This window comes from Pezoporus flaviventris, unplaced genomic scaffold (genome assembly GCF_033815535.1).
Source record: "Pezoporus flaviventris isolate CSIRO_AGI_PZ_B2104156 unplaced genomic scaffold, CSIRO_AGI_Pfla_v1 ptg000020l, whole genome shotgun sequence".
Lineage (NCBI taxonomy): Eukaryota > Metazoa > Chordata > Aves > Psittaciformes > Psittacidae > Pezoporus > Pezoporus flaviventris.
In genome coordinates this window covers 83,383-110,288 of record NW_026892568.1, presented here as the reverse complement: position 1 = coordinate 110,288, position 26,906 = coordinate 83,383, and the positions used below count along the sequence as shown (strand labels likewise).

General features: G+C 64.3%; 4 protein-coding genes across 4 annotated transcripts; 3 read left to right on the top strand and 1 right to left on the bottom strand.

Annotated features, from left to right (window-relative positions):
* Positions 1-394: 394 nt before the first annotated feature.
* On the top strand, positions 395-6,446 carry TTYH2 (tweety family member 2). The gene is made up of 14 exons (XM_061455218.1): positions 395-566; positions 1,035-1,207; positions 2,253-2,364; positions 2,868-3,088; positions 3,160-3,255; positions 3,328-3,400; positions 3,487-3,556; positions 3,684-3,739; positions 3,828-3,920; positions 3,996-4,088; positions 4,178-4,320; positions 4,431-4,616; positions 5,108-5,186; positions 6,146-6,446. The coding sequence occupies exons 1-14, from the start codon at positions 438-440 to the stop codon at positions 6,224-6,226; spliced, it is 1,605 nt and encodes a 534-aa protein (XP_061311202.1). The 5' UTR covers positions 395-437; the 3' UTR covers positions 6,227-6,446.
* Positions 6,447-7,954: 1,508 nt separating this feature from the next.
* Positions 7,955-14,791, top strand: DNAI2 (dynein axonemal intermediate chain 2). The gene is made up of 13 exons (XM_061455652.1): positions 7,955-8,221; positions 8,744-8,905; positions 8,993-9,114; positions 9,657-9,799; positions 10,362-10,475; positions 11,915-12,054; positions 12,241-12,363; positions 12,982-13,205; positions 13,421-13,556; positions 13,855-14,001; positions 14,109-14,333; positions 14,418-14,528; positions 14,691-14,791. Exons 1-13 carry the CDS (start codon positions 8,039-8,041, stop codon positions 14,697-14,699), a joined length of 1,839 nt encoding a protein of 612 aa, XP_061311636.1. The 5' UTR covers positions 7,955-8,038; the 3' UTR covers positions 14,700-14,791.
* A 786-nt stretch (positions 14,792-15,577) lies between these two features.
* On the bottom strand, positions 15,578-19,716 carry BTBD17 (BTB domain containing 17). The gene is given in 5 exon segments (XM_061455216.1): positions 15,578-16,967; positions 16,969-17,277; positions 17,280-17,475; positions 18,034-18,310; positions 19,513-19,716. Coding segments are annotated over 5 exon segments (1,524 nt in total). The 5' UTR covers positions 19,679-19,716; the 3' UTR covers positions 15,578-16,391.
* A 3,517-nt stretch (positions 19,717-23,233) lies between these two features.
* Positions 23,234-25,252, top strand: GPR142 (G protein-coupled receptor 142). The gene is made up of 2 exons (XM_061455217.1): positions 23,234-23,425; positions 24,166-25,252. Exons 1-2 carry the CDS (start codon positions 23,290-23,292, stop codon positions 25,032-25,034), a joined length of 1,005 nt encoding a protein of 334 aa, XP_061311201.1. The 5' UTR covers positions 23,234-23,289; the 3' UTR covers positions 25,035-25,252.
* The last annotated feature ends 1,654 nt before the right edge of the window (positions 25,253-26,906 follow it).

The following is a 26,906-nucleotide window of genomic DNA, read 5'->3' as shown; positions in this document are numbered from 1 at the left end:
TGGTGACAAGGAGAGGCTGCTGTAGCAGGGAGGGGAGGGGATGTGGTTCCTCTTATAGAAGGATGGGGGCGAGGTGTGATGTCCATGTAGCAGGGAGGGGATGGGGCATGGGGTGGTTCCCTCATAACAGAGGGCTGGTGGGGTGCAGCGCCCCAAGGGAAGGGTACTGACAAGGTGTGAGGCCCCTGTAGCAGGAGGGATGGGTACGGTGCCCCTGTAGAAGGGCAGGGACGGGATGCGAGGCCCCTATGGGGCGACCCACGCTCAGTGTCCCTATAGGAGGGTCGGGGCGCGCTGCTCCCTGCGCGGAGCACGATCCGGGATGGGCGGGGCGAGGGGCGTGGCCCTGGGCGGGGGCGTGGCCCGGGCGGAGCCGCGCGGTTCGGTTCCTCCGCCCCCGCCATCGGCGGCGGCCCCAGCGCGGCCCCGGCCCCGCGATGCCGCCCGCCCGCGCCGGGTACGTGGCTCCGTGGTGGGTGTCGTGGCTGCACCGCCTGCCCCACCGCGGGCTGCGCCTGCAGAGCGTGCCCGCCGCCTTCCGCCCGCGGGACGCCGACTACCAGCAGGTACCGACCCCGCGGGGACGGAGCCCTCCGGGGCAGCGCTACCGGTACCGGGCTTCCCCCCCCCCCAACCCCCCCAATCCTTCCCTTTCTCCCGGTGCCAGCCCCGCACAAAGCGCGCTTCTTCCCGCGCGGGCAGCGGGGCCCCCCTCACCCGCCGGTACCGGCCCCGCAGCCTTCCCCCCTCCCGGGTCACCCCTCCTTTGGGCGCTCGGTGGGGTCCCGTACCAGGCTGCAGGCCCCCCGCTGCACCCCCCTGCTCCGGGGCATTGGCCCGCCATGGCCCCGAAACGGAGGGGAGGCAGCGCCGGTGCCTCCACCACCCCTTAGAGCCGGTCTCCATGGCCCGGGACGGGGACGCTTCCTCTTTCCCCGTGTGACCGTCCCGTGGGGCTCTGGACGTGGCCGCATCCCCTCGCATCCCGCAGCACGTGAGGGACACGAGCGCTGACTGCCCCTTCTCCTTCCCAGTCGCTGCTTTTCCTGGGCTTGGTGTCCGCCGTCTGCCTCGGCCTCAACCTCCTCTTCCTCACTGTGTACCTGATCTGCCTGTGCTGCTGCAAGAGGGACCAGGACCCTGAGACCAAGCGGCCCCACTCCTGCTGTGTCACCTGGATGGCCGTCACCGCGGGGCTCATCTGCTGGTGAGGATGGGGACGGGGACCCGGTGCTGTGTCCCCATCACGAGGTGCTCAGCCCCAGCCACGAGTTACTTTAATTAGATCCACGCAATTAAACACAGCCCATCCCTGCCTCCATCCTCGCAGCCACCGATGCTGGGGTCCGGCTGCGGTCCACCCCTGTCCCTGTCCCCACCATGCCCGTGCCTCTTTTCCCAGCTAATCCCAGCCGGGAACGGGGCCGGGCCGCTAATCCCAGCCCGGAGCAGATGGCGGGCGGCAGCGTGACCCAGCTGCCGGGTCCCGGCTGCTCCTGCCCTTAATTGCAACCACAGCAATTAGCGAGGGGAGCCGGCGGCGTTCCGGGCGCTTCCCAAACCCATCTCGGCTTCTGGCTGGGAGGGATCCCCCCATCCGCCGGCCTGACCCGGGGTGATGGGCTGGGACGTGGGCGCTTCCACCACGAGACAAAGGGGCTGCTTTTCCCTGGGCGGAGCGAGGTGGATGCCTGGAGCGTGGTGCGGAGCAGGGAAATGGCACCAAGGATCTTGGTGTGCTTCCACCGGGATGGCTCCCGCTCCCCCAGCCTCGGGCACCCCACAGAGCGTGGCGGGGGGGGGCCGGGGTGCCCGCTGGCAGGCAGCAAAAGAGCTTGCTGCAGCTCCCCCGGGGCTCTGAACCTCTCCCGCAGCCGCACTGAGCCTGCTTGTGGATGCTAAAGGCTTAATTGTGGTGAATGGGTTCGTGGCTGTTGGGTTTATGGCGTTTGCCGTGGGGAGGGGGCACCGCATGCATCGGGCACGTGTGGGCACGTGCTCGGCACATCCCTCCTCGGGGCCAGCTCTGACTCCATCACGAGTGCTAAAGCAGCTGTGGGGAGCCCTCCCCACTGCAGTGCTGCCCCTGTCCCGTCTCCTTTGGCTCTGCCCTGCCAAGGGTAAGGGGTTCCCCCACACCAGGATGCTCCAGTGAGCGTCCCCGGTCCAGCCGGTGTCCCCACATCCTCCCTGCCCCATGTTGGGGTGAGCGTTTCCCTCCCTGTAATCAGGGGTCCTTTCTCTGCTCACAGTGCAGCCGTCGGCATTGGCTTCTATGGGAACAGTGAGACCAACGATGGGGTGTACCAGCTGCTGTATGCCCTGGACCACGCCAACCACACACTGACCGGCATCGACTCGCTGGTAGGGCTGTGGGGCTGGGACCCCCCCCATCCAAACCCCTCCATGTCCCACGGGGTCACATCCCTCCTCCGTCCTGGGTTTGGTTAAAGCACTGTGGAGGGGGAAGCATCCGGCTGGAGGGACCCAGGCTGAGCCCCAGGCAGCCATGCCGTGCTGATCACAGGGTGACAGTGATGTCACCCTGCAAAATGGGCCCTTTGTGGCTGGGAAGGGCCGCGGGGGCCGTGGCAGGGCTGTCCAAAGGATGGATCCCGCTGGAGCACAGGGCTCTGACACGGAGCTGCTGTCCTGGAGGGAGCATCCCATGGGATCACAGAACCACAGAGTGGTTTGTGTTGAAGGGACCTTAAAGCTCCTCCAGCTCCAACCCCTGCCACGGGCAGGGACCCCTGCCACTGGAGCAGCTTGCTCCAAGCCCCTGTGTCCAACCTGGCCCTGAACACTGCCTGGGATGGGATGTTGGGAAGCCCTGGTGGTACCGACCATCCCACATCCATCCCCAGGTAGCGGACACCACGCTGCAGATGCAGGTGGGTCTGGAGCAGCACCTGCAGCGCCTGAACGAGCTCCTGGCGGCGCGGGGGGACTACCTGCAGACCCTCAAGTTCCTGCAGCAGCTCTCGGGCAGCATCGTGCTGCAGCTCACGGGGCTGCCCGTGTGGCGCGGCACCAGCACCGACCTCACCGCGCTCGCCGGCCACGTCGCCTACATCGAGTATTACCGGTGAGCGGGGCCGCCGGTGGGGCCGGGGCTGGGGTGGGGACACGAGTGACGGAGCCTTCCTGTGCACCCAGATGGCTGGCTTATCTGCTCTTCTTCATGCTGGTGCTCACCGTCTGCCTCCTGGCCTGCCTGGGGCTGGCCAAGCACTCCCGATGCCTCCTCACCACGTGAGTACGGCGGTGCCGGGCTCGGCGGTGCCGGGAGCCGCATCCCACCGCATCTCACCCCTGTCCCCGCAGGATGCTGTGCTGTGGGCTGCTGACCCTCATCCTCAGCTGGGCCTCTGTGGCTGTGGACACGGCAGCGGCGGTGGTGAGTGGGGCCAGGGCAGAGCCGGGGGCTGAGGGCACCCGTCGCCATCCTGCCCAGCACCAATGATGTCCCTCTTGTCCCCACAGGGCACCAGCGACTTCTGCGTGGCCCCAGATAAGTTCATCATGAACCAAACAGAGAGTGACATCAGTGCGGGTGAGAGCTGGTTGTGGGGTGGAGATGTGCTGGGGGGGGGCACCAGTGATACCCCAAAACCTGCCTGGGGAGCCGGTGCCCTTCGATGCTGGGATGCTCGTACCAACATCTCCCATTTGCTTTGCAGAGGTGGTTCACTATTACCTGTACTGTGAGCAGGGCCTGAGCAACCCCTTCCAGCAGGTATGGGGGAGCCTTGCACCCCGCTTGGTACGGCAGGGGTGTCCCATGGGGTGACCAGCTCTGTGACTGCTCCTGCTCCTCCTCGCAGGCTCTCACCGTCTTCCAGCGCTCGCTCACTACGATGCAGATCCAGATCCAGGGCCTGATCCAGTTTGCGCTGCCCGCATTCCCAACAGCCGAGGTACAGGCTGTGGGGAGCCCCATCTCTTCCCCCGTGCTCCCCATCCTGCTGTCCTGACCCCCCCTTCTCCCACAGAAAGACCTTCTGGGGGTGCAGCAGCTCCTCAACTCCTCAGAGACCAGCCTGCACCAGCTCACGGCCATGCTGGACTGCCGGGGGCTGCACAAGGTGAGTTGGGGGGGATCAGGTTGGGGACGCACATCTCCTGGGGTCCTCCTATTGCCACCCGCGCTGCCCTACCCCATCTCCTGCTGCAGGACTACCTGGATGCCCTCATTGGCATCTGCTACGATGGGGTGGAGGGTTTGCTCTACCTGGTTCTCTTCTCCTTGCTGGTGGCTGCCTCCTTCTCCACCATCATCTGCGCCACACCACGAGCATGGAAGCTCTTCACTGGACGGTGGGTCTGCTGCAGCCCTGCCTTCACTGGGGACATGAGCTGGGAACGGGGGGAGCGGCCTTTGGGGCCGGGGCTTGGGGGGGATGATCATTGGTGCCTTGTCTCTGCAGGGACCGGGACTATGATGACATGGACGATGAGGACCCCTTCAACCCACAGGCACGGCGCATCGCCAGCCACAACCCGGCACGGGGGCAGCTCCGCAGCTTCTGCAGCTACAGCAGCAGCCTGGGCAGCCAGAGCAGCCTGCACCCGCCAGCGCAGACCATCTCCAACGCACCCGTCTCTGAGTACATGTGAGACCCCCCCCTCACACCTCATGCCTTGGGGATGGAGCATCACCTGCGCCGGGTGCAGGAGGACGGGGGTACCACACATCTTGGGGATGGAGCATCACCCCACACTGGGTGCAGGAGCACGGGGGTACCGCACACCTTGGGGATGGAGCATCACCCCACACTGGGTGCAGGAGCACGGGGGTACCGCACACCTTGGGGATGGAGCATCACCCCACACTGGGTGCAGGAGCGCGGGGGTACTGCATGCCTTGAGGATGAAGCATCACCCTACACTGGGTGCAGGAGGATGGGGGTACTACACAGCTTGGAGATGGAGCATCACCCCACACTGGGTGCAGGAGAGCGGGGGTACCGCATGCCTTGGGGATGGAGCATCACCCCACACTGGGTGCAGGAGGATGGGGGTTCTGCACAGCTCAGGGATGGAGCATCACCCCATGCTGGGTGCAGGAGGAGAGGGGTTCTCACTGCTGGGATCTCCCCCTCAGGAACCAAGCTGTGCTCTTCGGTGGAAACCCACGCTATGAGAACGTGCCCCTCATCGGCAGAGGCTCTCCTCCCCCCACGGTACGGTGGATGGCCGAGGCCAAATCCTTCTTGTGACATCCCTGGGGGGCGGTAGAGGGGGGACCGGGGGGCACAGGGCCATTCTGCTCCTCTGTGGCATTGATGGTGGATGGGGTGAGCTCGGCCCCCTCCTCCTGCCCTATCCATGAGCGCATCCTTGCTGCCCATCTCACTAACCCAGATCCTTCCATGCTGCGGGGAGAGGTCGGCAGCCACGTGCTCGGAGGAGACCGAAATAGCCTTCCCTTCTTCCCTTGCTCTCCTGCTTTATTTCTTCATTCTGACTTTGAAAGGACACTTGTCCCAGTCACCCCTGCACATCCCCATTCCCTGCTGCTGCCTTGAGCCCTCCCTGGTTTTTAACACCTGCTTTATTTGATTTATTTCCTTCTTTTTATTTTCATTCGCATCAATTCTTTTGGAGCTAAGTTGCCCATCAAGAGTAAGTTCAGCTGCTTCCTTCTCCCGCCTTGTCCTGGGTTCCCATCCTCCTTCCCCTCCTCGGTGCCTCTCTCCATCCCTTCTTCCGTGGAGCCAGTTTGCTTTTGGGAAGAGCGCAGAGGGCTCGGGAGGTACAAGAGGATTTGCAGCTCCTGTGTGCTGGGAGTGGGAATGGTCCCTGTCTCCATCCCTTTCTTGGTGCAGTTTTTCCCCTCCTTTTCTGACAGTGTTTCATCTGCTTCAATGCCTCCACCCAAAGAAAGGATGGAGCACGGTGGGACTGGGCTGGTTCAGCCTGGAGAAGAGAAGGCTCCCTAAGGGGAGACCTCAGAGCAGCTCCAGTGCCTGAAGGGGGTGCAGGAAACCTGGAGAGGGGCTTTGGAACTGGATGAGCTTTAAGCTCCCTCCTGTGATAGTCGGGCTCTCTCTGGCGGCTCAGCAGCACGTGGGGGTGCAGGGGTTGCGTGTGGGTCACACCACGGCTGGGGTGACACTGACCCCATGTCCTGTCCCCGCAGTACTCCCCGAGCATGCGAGCCACCTACCTGTCGGTCACCGATGAGCACATCCGGCCCCACAGCACCGAGGTCCCGGCCTAAGGCTGGCCCCGCGCGGCTCCCGGCAGGAGGAGACGGTGCCACCGGCGTTCCTGTGATGGGAAACCAAAGAGACCCGGGACAGACGTGGTGGGGAGCCCGGCAACGGCCGGAGGATGAGCCCCGGCGGTGGGGAAGCCCCCGGGCTCCCTTTACCCTCCTCTTCCCCCTTGGCAGCTCCTTCTCTATCTCAAGTCTTCCTCTCCTATAGCAGACAGTGACTGGGGCTCACTGGAGATGCTTCCCACCCTCACGTGGGCTCCTCCGGTCCTTCCCCACTTGGGGATGTTTTATGCCACGGACCGGAGCCTTCTCCAGCTCCCTGGAGCACCCAGCCTGGGACCATGGGTGCCTCCTTCGCTCCCGTAGCAATGCAGCACCAACCACTAGTGATCCCAGCTCCCACTCCTCATGGATGGAGCCTGCTCCCCGTGTCCCCGTCGCTGCTGCCCTGGGTTCAGGGGCTGTAGGATTAAGGATGCTTTGTCCTTGCTGGTTTTCCTTTGCTTTGCTCCCCGGTTTTGTGAGTTCTCTGCAGAGCAGAGGTGCAGTTTGACTCGCTGCCTCTGTGCTAATGGGGTTTCGCTGCGGTGCACGTCGGTAGCAGGTTTTGGGCTGGTTTGAAGGCTCTTTTCGGCTGTTCAGCTCAGCTGGGCTGGGCTCCCCTCCTGCACGACAGCCACAACCCCCCGGGAGAGGGATAGGAACATCCCTGGGGCAGGATGTGGTCCTGCGGAGGGCATGGTCCTGCCAGGGCTTCAAGGAGCCAGGAGGAAGCAGCATGAGCTGAAATGGATCTTTTCTGGCTGCCTGTTTTGGTGTGGACTTCTCTGGAGAGCAAAGGCTTATCCCTTAACCCTCATCTCCCTGCAGGCAGCAGCCTCCTGCGCTGCTGGCTGTGGTTTTCCATCCCCTCATCCCTGCTTCGGCTAACAGCTGGGGGAGCCAGGCTCTCCCTTGGGCCAGCCCCGGGGTCTTACTTGATAGCAGCGACTCACTGTGTCTTTTAACGATAACCTGTATATTGCCCTCAGCCCCTTCACCCGTGTTCCGTGTGACTGCGATGCTCCCTGTTGGAAACTTCCTTCCAGGGAATATTGGGGGGGGGGGGGGAGTTGGGGGTTGATGTTTGACTGTAATGGTACTGGTAGTAGAGCTGGTGTTAAACGCATGTGAACTAAACCTCCCCAGGGGCTGGAGCCCGATGCGGATGTGCCCTGTGGGGAAAGGACAATAAACACTTGTACTAAACATGCTCCTCAGTGCGGGTTTCTCTGGGCTGAGCTGCTCCAGGCACCCCTCCTGCCCACCCCGCTGGGGTGCTGGGTGAGCTCTAGGCTGGGATTCCATGGAGTGCTTGGGTGTGCGGGGGGCAGCGCTGGCTCCGGATGCCAGACCCCACTGGATCCAAGCCCCTGCATCCCTGGGGCCAACTCCTGCAGCTGCAGGGCTGCCTCTCCCGGGTTCCCCTCCTGCTCCCGCAGGAAGGAGGCAGCATTCCCCCCTCCCAGGGCTGAGCAGGAGGGGTCGGGGGAGCACAGAGGGCATCCCCAACAACGGCCACGGCCCAGTCCCCTCACACAGGGGCCCCAGCCTGGTGCCCATTCCCCCACAGCAGGGCTATGAAGCAGACCCCCATTAGCCATGCGTGCTCAATGCGCTAATTACCCCAGCTCATCAAGCACCCGTTACCAGTACTGCCCTCGCCAATCACGTGATCGCCGCCCGGCGTTGCCTGGCAACGGCAGACGCGGTGCTGCGCGGCCGGGTGTCCCCCGGTCCCCCCGCAGCAGCACCGCCGGTCCCGGGGCCGCAATGGACATCTCGTACCTGTACACGAGGAAGCGCAGCGAGTTCGGCCGGCCCTGCTGCTTCTCCGACCAGGCGGCCATCGTGAACGTGGACATCCCCCCCGACCCCGGCCTGGCCGACAGCTTCGTGCGCAGGGACCCCGTGCACGCCTCCGTGCAGCACAGTGCCGAGATGTCGGAGCACGAGGTAAGGGCTGGGTGCCGGCGGCCTCCCTGGGTGTGAAGCACAGACCCATGGGATGGGTTGGGTTGGAAGGGACCTTAAAGATCATCCGGTTCCAGCCCCTGCCGCGGGCAGGGACCCCTTCCATAGAGCAGCTTGCTCCAAGCCCCGGTGTCCAGCCTGGCCTTGAGCACTGCCAGGGATGGGGCAGCCACAGCTTCCTTGGGCAACCTGTTCTAGTACCTCACCACCCTCATATTAACAGGTTCTTCCCTATCTCCAACCTAAATCTCCCGTTTTATCACCCCTCGTCCTATCACTGCAGTCACTGATGAAGAGTCCCTCTCCTGCATCCTTGTACCCCATTCAGACCCTGGAAGCTGCTCTGAGGTCTCCATGCAACTTCTCTTCTGAACAGCCCCGGTGTTCCCAGCCCATCTTCCTATGGGAAATGAGGGGGAGCGGGGGTTTCACAGCATGGTTTAGGTCGGATTTTGCACCTTTTTGGCTCAAACCTTTGTTCTGCTTCCTCCTGGCCACCCCCAGGTCAACACGGACCGGGTGAAGGTGCAGTCCCGCGGTGTGAACCACGTGGAGGGCGGTTGGCCCAAGGACGTGAACCCGCGCGAGGCGGACCAGACCGCGCGCTTCAGGAAGAAGCTGGAGAAGGACGAGCACTACATCAACGTCATCACACAGCTCGGCACCGTAAGGACCGGGCATGCCCTGCTCCCAGAGCCCCCCGTCCCCTCGCGCAGGCAGCTGCCCACAGCCCCTGCCTGTGCTCCCCCGTAGCTGATGGAGCACTGCGTCAAGCAGAACAACGCCATCGACATCTACGAGGAGTACTTCGAAGAGGAGGAGATGATAGAGGTGGAGATCGAGCCCCCCTCTGCAAAAACCATCAGTGCCATCAGGTAGCGCGGGCAGCGGGGCTCACCGGGCGCTCCACGCAGCACACGTATCAACCCTCCTCCGGACACACAGGAGCTGGAAAACCCAGCAGCTTTAGGATCGTGCTGGCTGGGTTCGTGGATGGAGAGCCCTGCTGCAGCCCCCTGCTCCGTAACTCCACCCGTTCCTCCCCACGCTGCCCAAAACACTTTGGAGAGAGGTACCACCGCTCAGGGACTGCTCTGAGCATCTAACAGTGCTTTAAGCACGATTTGATGAATTCTTTATATGCCTCAAAGGTAATTTTCCCATGTCAGGGGCTGTTTAGGTCATTCCTAGAAGTCAGATCCAGTAACATAGCTGGATTCTTAGAAACATATAACTGGAAAGACTTCATTAGATCAACTCTTCTCCTCTCACCCAACAGCCAGGAGAATCATTTCCTGCACTCAATGCTCACGGGTTGTTTTAATTGCAATTCCCCCAGTCTCCTTTGGGAGACAGCCATCCCAGGGCCTGCCAAAGCTGTTAGCACGGCTTTATTTGATGTCCTGTTATCCAAAAGGGACCCCAACACAGCCAAGAGGACGGCCACGCACATTTCCTGGTGCCCCAATGCAAGCAAGAAACTGGCAGTGGCTTATTCCATCCTGGAGTTCCAGCAGAGCAAGAAAGACATGAGCCTCGACTCGTACATCTGGGACCTGGGTAAGGGCAGAGCTCAGCAGGCAGCAGTGCTGCCGCTGCGGAAGCACTTTGTGTCTTCGAAGCGTGTAATGGAGCCTCCCAGCCCTCTGGAGGGGGTGAACAGGGGGTTGGGGGTCTGCTTTGACCACGGATCAATGCGGGGAAGGGGAGGAATGGGGCCGGAAAGCTAGCTAACAGGTGGGAAACAACCGCTAACATCCCACTGCATCATGAGCTGCGGAGCCTGTGACCACAGCAGGCAGCTGAGCCCTGCTCCGATGTGGTTCTTGTCTTGCTGTGGTTCACTCGTGGTTGATTACGACAGAGGCTGCACAAGCGCAGGTGGAGAATCGCTCGCTCGGACCTGCGTGTTTTGGGGTGAAAAACACAAAGAGGAAGGGTCAGGGTACCACGGGTTGGGGTACCGGGGATCCCCCACCTTCCCTGGCTCAGTGGTGCCATGGCCACCTCCTCCAGCCCAGTGTGGAGGAGCGGGTGCAGGAGCACGAGGCTGCTTTGGAGGTGGGTGCTCGCCCTCCAGGCTGCCCCTGCGCTTTGCTCTTCACTCATCCCTTCTTGGCAGAGAACTCCAGCAGGCCCGAGATGGTCCTCAAGCCGCCATCGCCTCTCGTGACCCTGGAATACAACCCCAAAGACTCCTTCGTGCTGGTGGGAGGATGCTACAATGGGCAGATGGGTAAGGAAGATGGATCCATCACAGAATCACAGCGTGGTTTGGGTTGGAAGGGACCTTAGAGCTCCTCCGGCTCCAACCCCTGCCACGGGCAGGGACCCCTTCCATAGAGCAGCTTGCTCCAAGCCCCTGTGTCCAACCTGGCCTTGAACACTGCCAGGGATGGGGCAGCCACAGCTTCTCTGGGCACCCTGTGCCAGTGCCTCAGCACCCTCACAGGGAAGAGCTTCTGCCTAAGAGCTCATCTCAGTCTCCCCTCGGGCAGGTTAAAGCCATTCCCCTTGGCCTGGCCCTACAGGCCCTTCCCAAGGGTGAAGCTGCATGAACAAGGGTCTTCATTTTAATTCAGCAAGAGCCTGGCTCCAGCTCTGCTCCCCTCACAAAGACATCGTGGCCTTAGTGCTGCAGCTGGGAATACCCCGGGCAGGGCCTGAAGCCCTGGAGCTTTGCAGGCACCTGGAGAGGGGAGGACCCTGCCTGGATCCCTTCCCTTTGCATGCACTCGGGGCAGCGGCACTGCTGTGGGGATCACTGGGGCAGACACAGAGCAGCACATGCACCGTGCCCACCGCCAGCCCCGGATCATGGCATGGCAAGAGCCCAGGAGCGTTGCCATCATTTCATGCCCTGCATTGTCCTGTGCTGCTGTTCCAGTGCGTGGAAAGGGCTGCTCTTTGCCAGCTCCCTTTATGGCTCTATTATTTACTCTGTGGTTTAATTGCACCCATTCCGCCCTTTCCCTTCCCCATGGCAGCAGCAGCAGCGCTGGGAGCAGGCAGAGCACGTGGGGCAGGGCTGTGCTGCGCGCTCCGGGGTGATGGAGGGCATGGACCTCACCCCGTCCCTCCATCACCTCCAATTACCTAATGAGCAGTGAGCAAGAGGGAGCGCGTGGGGCTCGGTGCCACCATAGACCTTGTGTCAGGGGCAGAGACAGGGAAATGGGGAGAGGGAAATGTGTCCGGGAGGGAACCTGCCTTAGCCAGCATCCTTTGGGATGCAGGAGGGGAGGATCAGGTCACACAGGCTGGTTTTCAGCATCACCGAGTGCAAGAGGCACTGTTTAGTGTTGCCAAGGGGCTGCTCAGAGCACAGCTGGCCCTGCACAACCCCTTGTGCAGAGCAGGGGGGAGCCAGGGGGGCATTGATTGCCTCTGGGGATTGCTGTGCATCTGGCACAGAGTGATGAGAGCTGAGGAAAGGCTCTTTAGGACGTTACCACCCTCCAGGCTGGTGCTTGCAGGTGGTGCTGATTGTGTTATGGCTCAGGGTGGGCATCCCTGGTGCTTGTGGGGCTGGGAGGTGGCGAGGGAGCACCCAGTGAGGTTTGCCCCCATTCTGCCTTGGGCCGTGGGGCAGCATCTCCTTGGGGAAGGTGTGGCAAGCAAAGGAGGCAGGGAAAGGAGGTAGTGCAGATCTTACCATCGCCTTTTCCCTCCCAGCTTACTGGGACACCAGGAAAGGGCAGGTGCCCGTGGAGGTGTCCAGCGTGGAGGCCAGCCACAGGGACCCCGTGTACGGAGCCATCTGGTTGCAGTCCAAAACGGGCACCGATTGCTTCTCAGCCTCCACTGATGGGCAGGTAAAGGGCAGGGGCAGGGAGCGGGGCCCTGCACTCACACAGGGACCCCCTGGCAGGAGCTCACAGCCCAAAAGAGCATCCCCAGCCCCCAGGGTTGGCAGCGAGGGCTGGCACAGGGGAGCCCCCAGCACCCTCAGCCCAGGCAGCAGCATCCCTGCAGCCCCGTCCTGCACCTTGTCCCTGCAGGTGCTGTGGTGGGACATCCGCAAGCTTTCCGTGCCCACCGAGCAGCTGGTCCTGGACATCTCCCGGAAAGGGATCCTCAAGAACGCTCTGGGCGCCGTCTCCTTGGAGTTTGAGAGCACCCTGGTCAGTGAGTGCAGGACCCGGAGCCGGGGCAGGGATCCAGGGCTACAGCACAAGTGACCCAGAGCATGGTGCTGCAGCCCAGGGCCTCTTCCCACCCACCTCTAAGCATCAGGAGTTGATGTTCTCCCAAAACACGGGGTCCCGCTGGCATTTTGGTCTCTGAATCACAGAATCCCAGCCTGGTTTGGGTTGAAGGGACCTTAGAGCTCCTCCAGCTCCAAGCCCTGCCACGGGCACGGACCCCTTCCATAGAGCAGCTTGCTCCAAGCCCCTGTGTCCAACCTGGCCTTGAGCACTGCCAGGGATGGGGCAGCCACAGCTTCTCTGGGCACCCTGTGCCAGCGCCTCAGCACCCTCCCAGGGAAGAGCTTCTGCCTAAGAGCTCATCTCAGTCTCCCCTCGGGCAGGTTAAAGCCATTCCCCTTGGCCTGTCCCTCCGGGCCCTTGTCCCAAGCCCCTCTCCAGGTTTCCTGCAGCCCCTTTAGGCACTGCTATCCCAGTCTTCCAATACCGAAATTCCCCAGCTCCCCCTGCTCCCACAGCAGAGCCCTTTGCTGCCCCACGTGCCGTGGGATCCCATGAGCTGCTGACAGCTCCTGTCTCTCCTCCCACCCTCAGCCCACCAAGTTCATGGTGGGCACGGAGCAGGGCATCGTCATCCTCTGCAACCGCAAAGCCAAGACACCCGCCGAAAAGATCACCTGCACCTACAGCGGCCACCATGGACCCGTCTATGCCCTGAGCAGGAACCCCACGTACCCCAAAATCTTCCTGACAGTCGGCGACTGGACCGCTCGAATCTGGTCGGAGGATGCCAAGGAGTCTGCAATTATGTGGACCAAGTAGGTGCTGGGGTGTGTGCCCTGCAAAAAGTCATCCTTTTGCTGCGGAGCAGCGTGCTGAGGGCTGGTGAACAGCAGGGTCTGCTCTGGTCGAGTCAGGCAGGAGGTGGCGGGGGGGTCCCCAAGGCAGAGCGGTGCCATCACGGCTGAGGGCACTGCAGGAGGTGGCCACGGAGACCCTGAGCCCATCCCCGCTGCATCGGGTCTGCTGGCAGGTACCACCTCGCCTACCTGACGGACGGGTGCTGGAGCCCTGTGAGGCCGGCTGTGTTCTTCACCACCCGCTCAGACGGGACCCTGGACATCTGGGACTTCCTCTTCAAGCAGAACGACCCCTTCCTCAGCCTGAAGGTTGGGTCCGCAGCGGCCCCGGGTCCCTCCAGCAGCAGGCTCCTTGGCAGAGCTGCCCCCCTTGCCCTGCGTGGAGCAGGCAGAGCCAGGGATGGGGTCTCATCCCATCTCCATGGAGCTCGGGATAAGCTCCATCAAGCGGCTCCCCTCAGCCCCAAGCTGTGCCTGGAGCTTCACGCGTAGGCTCCTGTTGTTGGCAACCGCATGGCTTTGCCTCATCCAGCTCATCCTGCCCGCGTCCCGCCATGGGGCATCCCACCAGGGGCAAGTGCCACCGCCTCCCGTCCTCCCTCCCCAGGTGTGTGACGAGCCCCTGTGCAGCCTGCGCGTGCAGGACGACGGCTGCATCGTCGCCTGCGGCTCCAAGGTGGGCACCGTCAGCGTGATGGAGATCTCCTCGGTGCTCTGCACCCTCCAGAGGAACGAGAAGAACCTGGTCAACGCCGTACGTGTGTGTCCGTCCCCCCTCCTCCGAGTGGGCCCCGGCATAGCCAGCACGGGCCGGGTGTGGGGCACGCTGAGCCCGGCGCTCCCCCCCTCACCCTGCCCCAGATGTTCGAGCGGGAGACGAGGAGGGAGAAGATCCTGGAAGCGCGGCACCGGGAGATGCGGCTGAAGGAGCGCGCCCGCTCCGGGAGCAGGGTGATGGAGATGGAGGAGGCGCCGGCAGAGAGCCCCCGGGAGGTGCTGGAGAGGGCCCGGGAGGAGTTCCTAGAGGTGATCCAGGCGGAGCTGCAGAGGAAGGCACGGGCAGAGGCGCAGCAGCTGCACGGCAGGGTACCGGGGATGGGGTGAACCGGCAGCGGGAGTCGGGACTCGCTGCTGTGGGGCGGGGGACAGGGATCGGCCTCTGCCCTTCAGGTTAAGGATCACACTGAGGAGGCAGCTTTGCATGAGGAAGACATCCAGGTGCCTGAGGAAGAGAGCCAGGAGCCCACGGGAGAGGAGGGGAAGAAGGAGGATGCTGCCAAGGTCAGTTGCTGTTCCCCCCCCTTGCTCAGGTTGCTGCTCCGTGGCTCATGTGGGGCTGAGACTGCTCCCCCTGAGCTGGGCAGAGCTTGGGGGTCTCTGTCTCAGCGAGGTGGTGAGCAGGGGGCCCCACACAGCTCCCTGACCCCACATCTCCCTCCGCAGGAGGAGTAGGAGCGGTGGCTCTCGCAGGAGCCCTCGTGTTGGGCACAGGTACTCCCTGCCCCTCCTGGCTCATTGGGTTTTGAGTCAGGGTGAATAAAGAGTTTTCCACATCACGGATCCTGGTTTCTCACAGCAGGGTTGAGCACGGGGGGGGGGGAATCGCAGCCTCTCGCTCCTCTCCCCTCCTCAGATCCTGACCATGGCAAAGCATCCCCAGCCCAAGGAGCAGAGCAGGGACCTGGCGGTGCCAGCAGGGTCCCGGTGCAGCACCGTGCCCCTTGCAAGCTGCAGAGTGATGCTGAGCAAAGCCCCAGGGCCCCAGCCCGCTGCTGTCCCTGCAGGAGCAGCCTGCGGAGCCTGGGCTGGCATTATCCGTGCTGGGTAAAGACCTGCTGCTTAACCCCCGTGAATCATTAACCAGGCACCTCCAGCTCCCGGCTGGGAGCTCCGAGGGGCAGGGAAGGAGCAGAGCACCAGGTCTGCAGCTTCGCAAGCACCTCATTAGGGGCCTGCCCTGGTTGTCTCAGTAAGGAGAGGTGGGAAGGTGCTTCCCCAGCCATGCAAAGCCCCTTCCCCAGGTGCTGGGGTCCCTGTGCCCCTCCAGCTGCCCCCACCCCCTGGCAGGAGCAGCGCCCATCACTCATCACCAGGAGCGGTGCCAGCACCAGCGGCAAGGATGGATGGAGTCACTGGAGCTGAGCCCATTGCCCTGCCAGAGAGAGGCCGGACTCTGTGCCAGGACAGCGGGATGAGCACCCATCCTGCCAGCCCAGCACCAGGCAGCATCTCCCCGAGCCAGCCCAGCTGGGGGCAATGGGCAGGGGTAGGGATGGGAGCCAGCTCTGCCCATGCCAAACCCACCCCAAAGATGTCCCACATGCCCCGTGTTCGTTTTCTGGCTTTATTAGGCAGGGATGGAGGTGCTTGGGCAGGGTGGGGGTCTGGACCCCCCACCCTGGGCACGCACCCAGCTCACCACTGAGCTGCCGGGTGCTGGGTACGTGGGACAACAGCCAGAGCCAGCGCCATGGCTTCATCACCCGGCACGGAGGGACCCAATGCCACAGGGGTGGCATCACAGGAAGGCCGGGCTGTTCCTGTCCCCATCTTCTTGCCTATTGGGGTTTGTGAGCCAGGATGTGCCCGTGTGTTACCTCCTGCATCACCTGCACGGGGCTGGGGGCTCCCAGTGTCATCACAGAATCACGGCGTGGTTCGTGTTGAAGGGACCTTAAAGCTCCTCCAGCTCCAAGCCCTGCCACGGGCAGGGACCCCTTCCATAGAGCAGCTTGCTCCAAGCCTCTGTGTCCAACCCGGCCTTGAGCACTGCCAGGGATGGGGCAGCCACAGCTTCTCTGGGCACCCTGTGCCAGCGCCTCAGCGCCCTCCCAGGGAAGAGCTTCTCCCTAAACTCTAATCTAAATCTACCCTCTTTCAGCTTAAATCCACTCCCCCTTGTCCTGTCACTACAGGTCCTAGTGCAAAGCCCCTCTTCAGCCAGCTCCCCACGGGCACCCAGGGACAGGGATGGAGCAACGGAGACGGGACATGGCAGGGGGACAACAGGGGAGGGACGGGGACCGGAGAGCCCGGCCCTGGGATCCCCGGCACAGGGACCTCCATCTACCTACGGGCAGAGCCAAACACAACCCCCCCCATGGGGCTGGGAGCAGTCCAGCAGCGGGGCCCCTCTCCGCCTCGTTACTTCTTCACCTTGATGAGGGAGTGGTACACGGGCTTGACGATGATGTGGAGGTGCAGGGAGTTGTCGATGAGGTACTCGGAGGCGCGCTTCTGCAGGTCGGCGTGCGCCAGGAAGTCGGGCGCCTCGTCGGAGCTCTGGTGGAAGCTGTACGCGTGCTTCACCAGGACGCGGCCCTGCTGCCGCACGCCCACCAGCACCGTCTTCTGGAAGCTGACCCCGGCGAAGTCGGGGCTGCTCATGGCCGGCGTGACCACGAGCCGGGGCCGCCCGTCCTCGATGCGCGCGGGCTGCACGGCGCCCGGCACCGTATCCGAGTAGACGGGGCGCAGGCTGACGGGCAGCCAGCGCGGCGAGAACAGCGCGTTCCACGTCACCCTCTTCCCGGCGTCGTGGCTGCTGGGCCCCAGCTGCGTCTGGAAGCTGGTGCTGCGGTCGTCCCGCGCCGGGTTGTTGATGACCCACTGGGAGCCCCAGCTGGGCGCGAGGTAGTTGCGGGGCAGGAACATGCTGCAGTTGACGTCGAAGTACTTGGCGAAGTGGAGCGGGGAGGCGGCGTGGAACTGGAAAGCCTGGGAAGAGCAGGTCCTGCACCGCGCCGCGGTGCCGCGCCAGCACCGCCGACTGCGCCTGCAGCCGGAAGAGCTGGCTGGGGGGAATCATGGGGTACCGGATGGCGCGCAGCACCCGCTCGGCCACGGCAGGCTCGGGCTGCCGCCGGCCCAGCCAGCCCTCCACGGCGGTGTAGAGCTCCAGCTCGCTGTGCAGCACCAGGTCGGAGCGCTCCAGCAGCAGCAGCAGCAGCTCCGCGCTCACCGAGCCCCACTCGGCGCTGCTCAGCACCGCAGAGAGGTTCCAGGCCAGGAACTGGGAGGCAGCTCTCCTGGCAGCGCCGCGTCCCCGATGCGCACGGCGTAGTGGTACCAGCCCACCACGTGCCCCTGGCTCGACTCGCTGGCCAAGTGGCTCTTCATGTACTCGGCCACGCCGCGCTGCAGCCCCCACACCCGGTACTTGCTGGCCAGCTGGTGCATGGGGATGGCTTGGTGCAGCAGGAGGGAGACCCCCCCGCAGTACAGGTACCTGGGGCAGAGTGTGGGGACGTGATGCTGGGGTCCCCCAGGCCCCTTCCCAGCCCTGACACAGGCTCCATCAGCCCAAGGGAGCATCCTCTCTCCTGGGCTGCATCTCTCCAGGTGTCCCCATCCCATGAAAACATCCCTTTTCCTTAGCTGCATCCCTCCCAGGCATCCCATCCTTTTGGGTCCCAGGGGAGCATCCTTCTTCTTTGACTGTATTCTCCTGGGTACCCCATCCTTCTGAGTTCCTATGGTCCCTAGAGAGCATCCTTCTTTGTCTACGTCCCTCTCGTTATCCCCATCCCATGGAGTCCCATCCGGGCACCATCCTTAGCTGCATCCCTCCAGTCATCCTTCCCGTTGAGTCCCCATAGTCCCCAGAGGAGCATCCTCCCTTCATGGCTGCATCCCCCCCACCAAGCCCATCCCACCGTGGTCCCCAGAGGAGCATCTCTCCTCCTTGTCTCCATCCCTCCGAGCATCCCCATCCCATGGGGTTCCTGCGGTCCCCATGGGAGCCGCATCGCTGCCGCTGTCCCCATGCCGTGGGGTCCGCAGGTACCTGATGAACTTCTCGAAGAGCGCGGCGGTCTCGGGGGGCTCGTGCAGGGTGAGGACGCTCTGGTTGCGCAGGAGGCTCTCGAAGACCTCGCTCTGGAGGCTGAGCAGCAGCTGGTGCGTGTGGAAGACCTTGGCCTCGTCGGAGGCCGCCGTGCGCACCCGCAGCACCGAGTCGCTGCTGTTGCTGTTGTGCAGCAGCTCCTGCAGCCGCTGCAGCAGCGTCAGCGAGTGGTTGATGGTGGCGGCTGTGGCCTCACCGCTCAGGTCGGCTTTTTGGGCTGGGGGGAGATGGGACCGTCCCAGAGCTGCGCCCCAGGAGCCAGGCACAGCAGAGCAGGGTCCGGTTGTGGGGTTGGGTGGGTAATGGGCAGCCTGGCTCTGTGCACATCCTCCCCCCTCCCACCCCAGTGCCAAAGAGCTGCCTGGTGCCAAGGGGGCGTGGGGAGGACCAAGGGCACATGGGGACATTGTGTCCTGAGGAGCCAAAAACCTGCTTTTCTGCAGCAAAAGGGGTGAGACCACCATGTCCCAGGCTGGGACGTGCTGGGAAATGGCCCTGTGCCGGGCAGCGCTGGCTCACAGCCCGGTCCGCAGCCCTGATCCCAGCCCTGCTGCAGCAGAGTGAGCCCTGGGCATCACCCCCAAACCCTGCATTCCGGACTGACCCATGGGGCACCCGAGAGCCCCTGGATGGGGGGAGCCAGTTACCCTGTGCCCATGCACCCAGGGATGGGTTCCCATGTTCCGAGCTGCCTGGAGACCCCGGCTGTCTGGTGTCACTGCAGATCTGTGCCGGTGCCATCGCTGATGCTGTGAACCAGCATCTCCTTCCCAGCCAAATTTCACTCCCGTCCTCCTGGCCCCAGCTCAGGCGTGCACCAGGGGTGACCGTGCCCCCATGCCCATGTCCCTCCAGTGCTGGGCTCCCAGCAGGGATCGGAGAGGGATGTGGGAATGTGAAACAGGGGTCTCTGTGCTCCTGTGGGTGTAGGGAGCCTTCCCCTCTCATTCCTGCCACAACTCCCACCCGCTTCCCGGAGCATCCTTCTTCCAGGATGAATGTGGCTCCATCTCTCTCAAATCCCGTCTTGCTCCCAGCGAGCCGTCCGATCACCCTTCCCAGTGCCAGCTTACACCCAGCTGAGCAGGGATGGAGATGGGCATGAGGATGAAAACGAAGATGAGGATGAGGAGCTCTTCGCCCCATGGTGCTGGACATTGCTGCCGGCAGCACGGAGTTTTCCATGGGCACACCTCTAACCACCAGCACCTCCCTGGCACCGTGGGGGCACAGCGTGGGGCTCAGCACATCCATGAGCCGCATCCATCCCTCCCAGTTCACCACAGTGGCTGCTGGGGAGCTGTGCTCAGCTTCCCCATGGGCACCACCGGCCACCCACACCGCAGCCCAGCCCCACCATGGTACCCGGCAGTGGCAGAGGGGTCCCTCCATGCCTCCCCCCGGCACGGCCGCCCTTACCCGCTTGCACGGTGAGGAGGAGGAGGAGGAAGGCAGCGGCGCAGCCCCAGCGCCGGCCGGGCCGGGTGCCCGTCAGCCTGGCCATGGCTTCGCAAGCGCATCTGCCGGGGCTCGGCGCGGCACCGGCACACGCCGGGCGCTTATGTAGGCCACGAGCCCGCCACATCGATTGGTGGAAACTGGGACCGGCCGTTGCCAAGGGAACCGCATCCAGCCCCCATCCATCCCACCCTGAGCCCGGACCCCAGCCCCGCACCCCGGGGTGCTGTGGTGGGGAGCCCCGGCACACCATGGGGGGCGAATCCATTCACCGCAGCCCTGCGCCGTGCCGGAGCCCACGCATGGCTGCAGCCCTTTGTGCGCCTGGGACACATCAGTGGGGTCTTTGCATTCAGGGCACAGCTCTTTATGGCCTCCCCGCTCCCCCCCAGCTCATGGGTATTCATGCCGGCAGCAGCCCATCACCATGGCATCCGGGCTGCCGGCAGGAACTGCCTGCCCTTTTCCCAGCCTTTGCAGCCAAGAGGCTGCCTGCGCCGTGCAAGTGCCCAGTCCCGGCCTCCTCTGGCTCCCTGCCTGCCCCAACACCTCTTGTGGGGCTTTGGGGTGGGAGCACAGAGTCTCTGAACCCCACTTTTGGCTTTGGCCCCAATGGCATCAATGGGAGGGAGCCAGGACCCCAGGTGGGATGGAGATGGGGGACAGACCCCACAGATGGAGGCTTTCAGGGACACGGCAGCTCCTCACCCACTGCTGGACCCCCCCCATGAAGGTACTGGGGGGCTGCCAGGCCGGGCAGGAGCCCCACAGCTCGGTGCTCCCCAGGCAGGAGCAGTGGCACCACTGCACAAGGTCACTTTGGGGTGCAGCAGGACCCCGCCTCCTGGGGACACCGCCGGGGAGATGCTGTGACCTTCCTGGCAGTGCCGGATCCCCCCCCAGGAGGATGCTCACCAGTCCCGGTTATCGAGCAGCCCTCCAGGCTGACGGGATGAGCGCTGGTGCCTGCGGTGCTGCCGCTCGGCGTTCAGCTGCCAGCGAGGTGACAGCGCCGGGTGCCTGGGGTCCGGTTCACACCACGCTCCCTCCTCAGCACCCACGGAGGGGATGCCCCGTGCCACAGCCACCGCTGCCAGCACCAGCACCCTGCAGCCGGCAGGATGGGGCCGGGGTGCTTCCTGGGGTGAAGGTGGTCACCGGGGCATGCGGTGGGGTGGGATGGGCAAGGGGGCTCCAGCAGAGCGGGGGGTGCTCAGCCCATCTGCCCCTTTGCGTCAGCTTGCCTGGCCCTGGCCTCGTGCCCCCGGTGCCAACGCCGTGGCCGGGGCTGCTTTAGTGCCAGCGAGGGCTTCTGAGGACACGTTTGCCATGGGCTCATGCGGGAGCAGAGGCAGGGCTGAGGAGCCTCATCCCCGAGCACAGCCGTGGTCCAGGGGGGTGAGCCAGGCTTAGATGGGGTCTCCAGATGTTAACGCAGCGCCCGCGCGGGGGGGGGGGGGAATGGGATCACCCATCTGGCCCTGATCCATGGATGGAGGGGCTGGGGATGAGCCACCCCTTGTGCCGTGCTCCCATGGGGCACGGGAGCCCCAGGAGCGCGGTGCAAGCAGAGCCCGCAGCCCAGGGCAGCATTCCTGCCTCGCGGGGAAGCGCAGGGGGACGAGGGGCCCCCGCTGCAGCACAGCCGGTTAATGGCTCACCACATCCACCGATGCCTCATTTAACCACCCGCCTGCAAAACAACAGCTTGTGCCCGGTGAGCCGTGGCACGGTGCCAGCACAGCCCGCCCCACACAGCCCAGAGACCCTCGTGTGCCCCATGGCTGGCCACAGAGCATGGGGGGGACGACATAGGGGACCGTGGGGCTGGTGTTGGTGGTCACCAGGGGACAGAGCATCCATACACCCCCCCCACACACACTGTGCTGCTGGGGAAACTGAGGCACGGGCAGCCTTTCCCTCCACGCTGGGCCATGGGTGGGCACCCAGGCACAGACAGAGCAAAGCCTGGCAGGGGCACACAAAGCACACACGAGGACATTCACATGTGCACGCTCCTCTGAGTGCACAGAGGTTGGCCCCAGACCCCTTGTGTGGCATAGACCTTGGGGGGGGGGGGCAAGCTGTCCCCAGGCACCTGCACCACCACCCCCCCATTGCCCTGGGTGCGGGGATGAGCTCTGTCACAGTCACTCAGGACTGGGGCACCCTCCCCAGGTGACCCCATCCCTGGCTCCCATGGGAGCAGCGAGGCTCGGGGACGTCACCCGTGCTCTGCTAGCCCAGCCCGTGGCTCTGCCCACGCTGCTCTCCCTCCGCCCCACGTCCCTTGAGCCCCGGGAGGCTGTGCCATGTGCCCACGGTGCTGGAGGGGACCAGGACACCGACGGCGACACAGCCACCGGTGAGGACACGGACACCGGCGGGGACACCGGCAGGACGGGGACACCGGTGCCTCTCCGGGCCCAGGGAAGGTGGCATCGCACACCGGGACGGTGCCACAGGGGCCACCAAGGTGAGACCCCACCTCCTGCAGGGCTTGGGGTGCTGGATCCGGGCAGGGGGGGCACAAAAGGGGACCAGACAAGGACCAGACCCCCCCAGCAGAGCAAACGGGACCGGGGCTGGGAGAGGGTTAACGCGCTCCAGCCTCAGCTGCAGGCGATCGATGCCCCCGTTCCCTGGGGGATGTGAGGGGCTGGAGGCGCTGCTGCTGCTGAGCCAGACCTAATTTGCAGTTAATTGGCAGCCCCCTGCGCACCCTTTTACCCCTCCCAATCCCACCCAGCCTGGGCTCAGCTCTGGCCCCATCCCAGCCGGGAGCAGAGGCCAAAGCCCCTCGGCCCCAGGGCTGGAGAGGTGGGAACCCCCCGAGGCACTGCTGCGGGGACACATCTATCGCTGGGGGGGGGCGGAATGGGAGAAGCAGCTGTGGGAAACGTGCCCCCCCCCCGGCCCTGGAGCCGTCGGGAGACCGCGGTGAGTGGACCTGGAGCAGTTTGGGGTCCCTGTGGGGCCAGGGGCGGGCTGGGACCGAAGCTGTGCTCAGTACCCCCACACTGGGCTCAGGACCCCCCCCCTGCGCCCCGGCTCTGGGGCCTGGGGTCGCCGTAGCCCGTGGGAGATGCTGATTCTTTTGGATGGGGGATTCTGACCAATCAGAGCGCAGCGCTCAGATTTGGTTTCCCCATTCATGGAAGACGCCTCTCTGATTGGGTAAAGCCTGTGCCCCTCTAACCAATAGGAGCGTGGAGTTCGGGACGCCTGGGTTTATGAATGGTGGGGGGCAGAATGGGACCGATTGGGGTGCGGGGTCCGGGCAGGAGTACAAGGGTACAGGCATGGTCTCTGCTTCATGCAGGGCGGCCCGGGGAGCTGGCAAAGGACTTAGCTAAAAGCCTGGGGATGGCCAATGCCCTTGGTGCCCCTGGAACCCCCCTCCGGCACCCCTGGGTCCTCCCCCCGGTACCCATCTAAGAACGTGGTGTTTTAATCTGGTTTCCTTCAAGGCCATAACCAAGGAGCATCTGCAGTTGTAGGGGCCACCCTCTGGGGATGGGGACTGTCACCATGGTGGACCCATGAAGGCTGGATCCCAGGTCCCTTGTCCCTCGGCACCCATGGGTGTTCTATCATGGGCAGACATGGAGGCAGGCCTGGGGCAAGTGCACCCATGGGAGCCAAGCCCCTGTGCCATGTCCCACCTGGGTGCCACCAGGGCCCTCAGCCCCCTGATGTTCCCTGTCTCCCCTCGCAGCCGGTCCGTGGTGGAAGGCGATGCTCTCAGTGCCCAACAGCACAGCGGAGGTGTGGACCAGTGAGGCAGCATGGCTGGAGCTGGAGCGGTCACCCTGCATGGTCGGCATCATCCCCATCGTGTATTACAGTGTCCTGCTGGGGCTGGGGCTGCCAGGTGAGGGGCTGAGCCTCTGCAAGGGGGGCTGAGCCGTGCATCCTCAACCCAGGCCATGCTCTTGGCTCCCATCCCAGCCCTGGGGTTTTGGGGATGGGGAGGAGAGTCCTCAAGGGTCCACAGCCCCAGCTGTGGAGCTCAGCTCTAAAGGCCGGCCCCTGGGGCAGGAGGCGCAGCAGCAGCAGGGACAGATGGTATTTGTGCTGCTTGGGCTGCCACATGGAGGAGATTAATCAGCTCAGTAAATCCCCAATGCAGCGTGATATTTATAGCTCCACACCCAGCTGGGACCTGCAGCCGCTCACCCCACAGCCCTGGGAGAGCCCGGGCACCCCTGGGGTGCTGGGTGCTGCAGGGGGCCTGTGAGCCCCCAGGTCTCACAGAATCACAACATGGTTTGGGTTGGAAGGGAGCTCCTCCAGCTCCAACCCCTGCCATGGGCAGGGACCCCTTCCATAGAGCAGCTTGCTCCAAGCCCCTGTGTCCAACCTGGCCTTGAGCACTGCCAGGGATGGGGCAGCCACAGCTTCTCTGGGCACCCTGTGCCAGTGCCTCAGCACCCTCCCAGGGAAGAGCTTCTGCCTAAGAGCTCAGCTCAGTCTCCCCTCGGGCAGGTTAAAGCCATTCCCCTTGGCCTGGCCCTTGTCCAAAGCCCCTCTCCAGGTTTCTTGCAGGTTCACCACACGTTGCTCCCTTCCGCACACCTTTCTCACCACCACGCATCGCTCCCCTCCCTCCAGTGAACCTCCTGACTGCCGTGGCCATGTTCCGCCTGGCCACAAGGACCAAGAAGTCATCGTACTGGTACCTGCTGGCCCTGACCACCTCCGACATCCTCACCCAGGTCTTCATTATCTTTATGGGCTTCATCCTGCAGACAGCCATCCTGGCGCGGGCTGTGCCCAGCGCCTTCATCCACACCATCAATGTCCTGGAGTTCACGGCCAACCACGCTTCCACGTGGATCACAGTCCTGCTCTCCGTGGACCGCTACGTGGCCCTCTGCCACCCGCTGCGGTACCGCACGCTCTCCTACCCACAGCGCACCCGCAAGATCATCGCAGCCGTGTTCGCCGTGGCCCTGGCCACGGGCATCCCCTTCTACTGGTGGTTGGACATGTGGCGCGACGCCGACCCCCCCACCGCCCTGGATATGGTGCTCAAGTGGGTGCACTGCATCACCGTCTACTTCTTGCCCTCTAGCATCTTCCTGGCCACCAACCCTATCATCATCTGCAAGCTGAAGCAGCGGAGGCGCTCGGGGGGCGGCCGGCCCTACGTGAGTAAGACCACAGCCCTCCTCCTGGCTGAAACCACCGTGTTCACCGTGCTCTGGGCTCCCCGCACCATCGTCATGATCTGCCACCTCTACGTGGCCTCGGTCAAGCGGGACTGGCGCGTGCACTTGGCCTTGGACATCGCCAACATGGTGGCCATGCTCAACACCGCCCTCAACTTCTTCCTCTACTCCTTGGTGAGCCAGACCTTCCGCCGCACGGTGGCCGAGGTGCTCCGGGCCCACCTCCGCCACGGCCCCCGGCACGCCAGCGCCCGCTTCCCACATCCAGCCCTGAAAGTGCTGCAGCCGGGCGCTGGCACTGCCCTCTGAGCCGTGCATCACTCCAGGACCTGGTGAGACCCTGCCCCAGGGACGCTGCCCCTTGTCCCCCATCCCAGGGAACCCAGCGGGCACGGCTGCCCCATGGCAAGGGGTGATGGGTGCAGATGAGCTGCTCCAGCCCTGGTGAGGATGCGGTGCCGGTGGCATGGTCCTTCCTCCATAAACTGCTGTGCTGAGACCAAAGCTCTGCCTAGGTCTGGCTCCCTGTGAGCAGCCCGACGGGGTCCCTCTGCATCAGCACCCCCAGGCACAGGGTCCCAGCCCACCCCATTGCTCCGGAGCATCCATAGGGTGTTGACTGCACCATTCCCAACTGCAGGACCTGGCACACAGTAAGACCCCAGCTCCAGGGGCTGCAAGGCTGAAGCCCCCGGGTGCACCCAGCACAGGGGTGCAGCATCTCCCACCGAGGTGGCTCAGGGTGCTGCCCTGCACCGAGCGCACCCAGCACCAGTGCTGCCCTCCCACTTACACCAGTGCCAAGCTGGCTGTGGCGCTGTGCGAGCGGCTGTGCCAGCCCGTCCCCAGCTGCCACCAGAGGGCAGGGATGGGTCGCCCTGCGGAGCTGGCACCCCGCAGACCCCAGCCCTCAGCATAATCCCCCCCCTTTCGAGCCCCATTCGAGCCTTTCCGGTGGAATTCCCAAGAGACCGGGCAGGACAGCATCCCGGGGGGGCTGCTCCGGAGGACTGGGGTCCAAGCAGGGCATGAAGACCCCGCTGCTCTCCCCACTGAGCCCTGTCTGTGCCTGGCATTGGGGTGGGATGGGGTGCAGCATTTGCCCTCAGTGTGAATGTGGGATGAGCCAGAAGCTTAACTATGGGGCTGACCCACAGCAGCACCCAGAGCCCCGCAGCCGGATGGTTGCCTTGCAGGGGCAGACCCCACCGGTGATGCTGCTTTGTACCAGTCGGGATGCGTGCTCCCGGTGACAGGGTTAAAGCCAGACCTGGCGGCGCGGGTGGTACCTGGGAGGTGCTCGCTCCATTAGTTCTGGCACTTGAGGAGAGCAGGCTCGGGAAGGGATTAGTTATTAACCCGGGCAGCGCCTCCCACCCGCCGGACTCCCCTCGCGGGGGCTTCCAGGGCTGGATCCCCCCACCGGAGCCCTTCCCCGGGGCTGGAGGGGCCACCTCGGCCGGCAAAGGCAGCGCTTGGCAGGAGCCCCAGCCCCGCTCGCGGCCGCCACCGGCCCCCCCTCGCCAACCGGTGCTTATTTACTTGGAGAGGGAGGTGGAAATGTGCTGACCGCGTCCGCCGAGGGGCTCCGGGCTGGACGCAACCGGCTCGGCTGGAAACCAGCTCCTCAGCCTTGCTGCGAGGGGCACAGAGGCGATCAGACGCAGGGGAGCCGGGGCTCGGTTGGCCGTGCCACAGAGCCGCTGCACCAGCGGGCACCCAGCCCCGCAGCTCCATAGGAAAGGTAAGCCTGGAAAAGCTGCTCCCGGCGAGCGGTGTTTGTGGAGCGAGGCGGCGGGGAAAGCCTGGCCTTGGTCCCGGGGCTGTGCGAGCTGCATCCCGGCACCTCAGTGCGGCTGCTGCGCCGAGGGACCCGCTCTGCCCCGTCCCATCGTGGCCATCAAGCTCCACAGCCCAGCCTGGGCACTGGGGAACCGGGACCGGGCTCTGCCCTCGCCGAAAGGGGCTGTGCCAGGCACCAGCCGCCCCGGCACGTGGCCGTAGGAGGGGACCGAGGGCAGCCGGTCCCTTGCTGCGCATGGTTGGTCCCTCCAAGGCAGCCAGCCCCTGGTGGCATCGCACCCAAGCAGGCAGCCGCTGAGGGGGTGTTTCTGCAGGACCTACACAAACCCCAAGGGGGTGCAGCCAGGAGGGCCCCCATGGGAAGGGGGAAGGAAACCA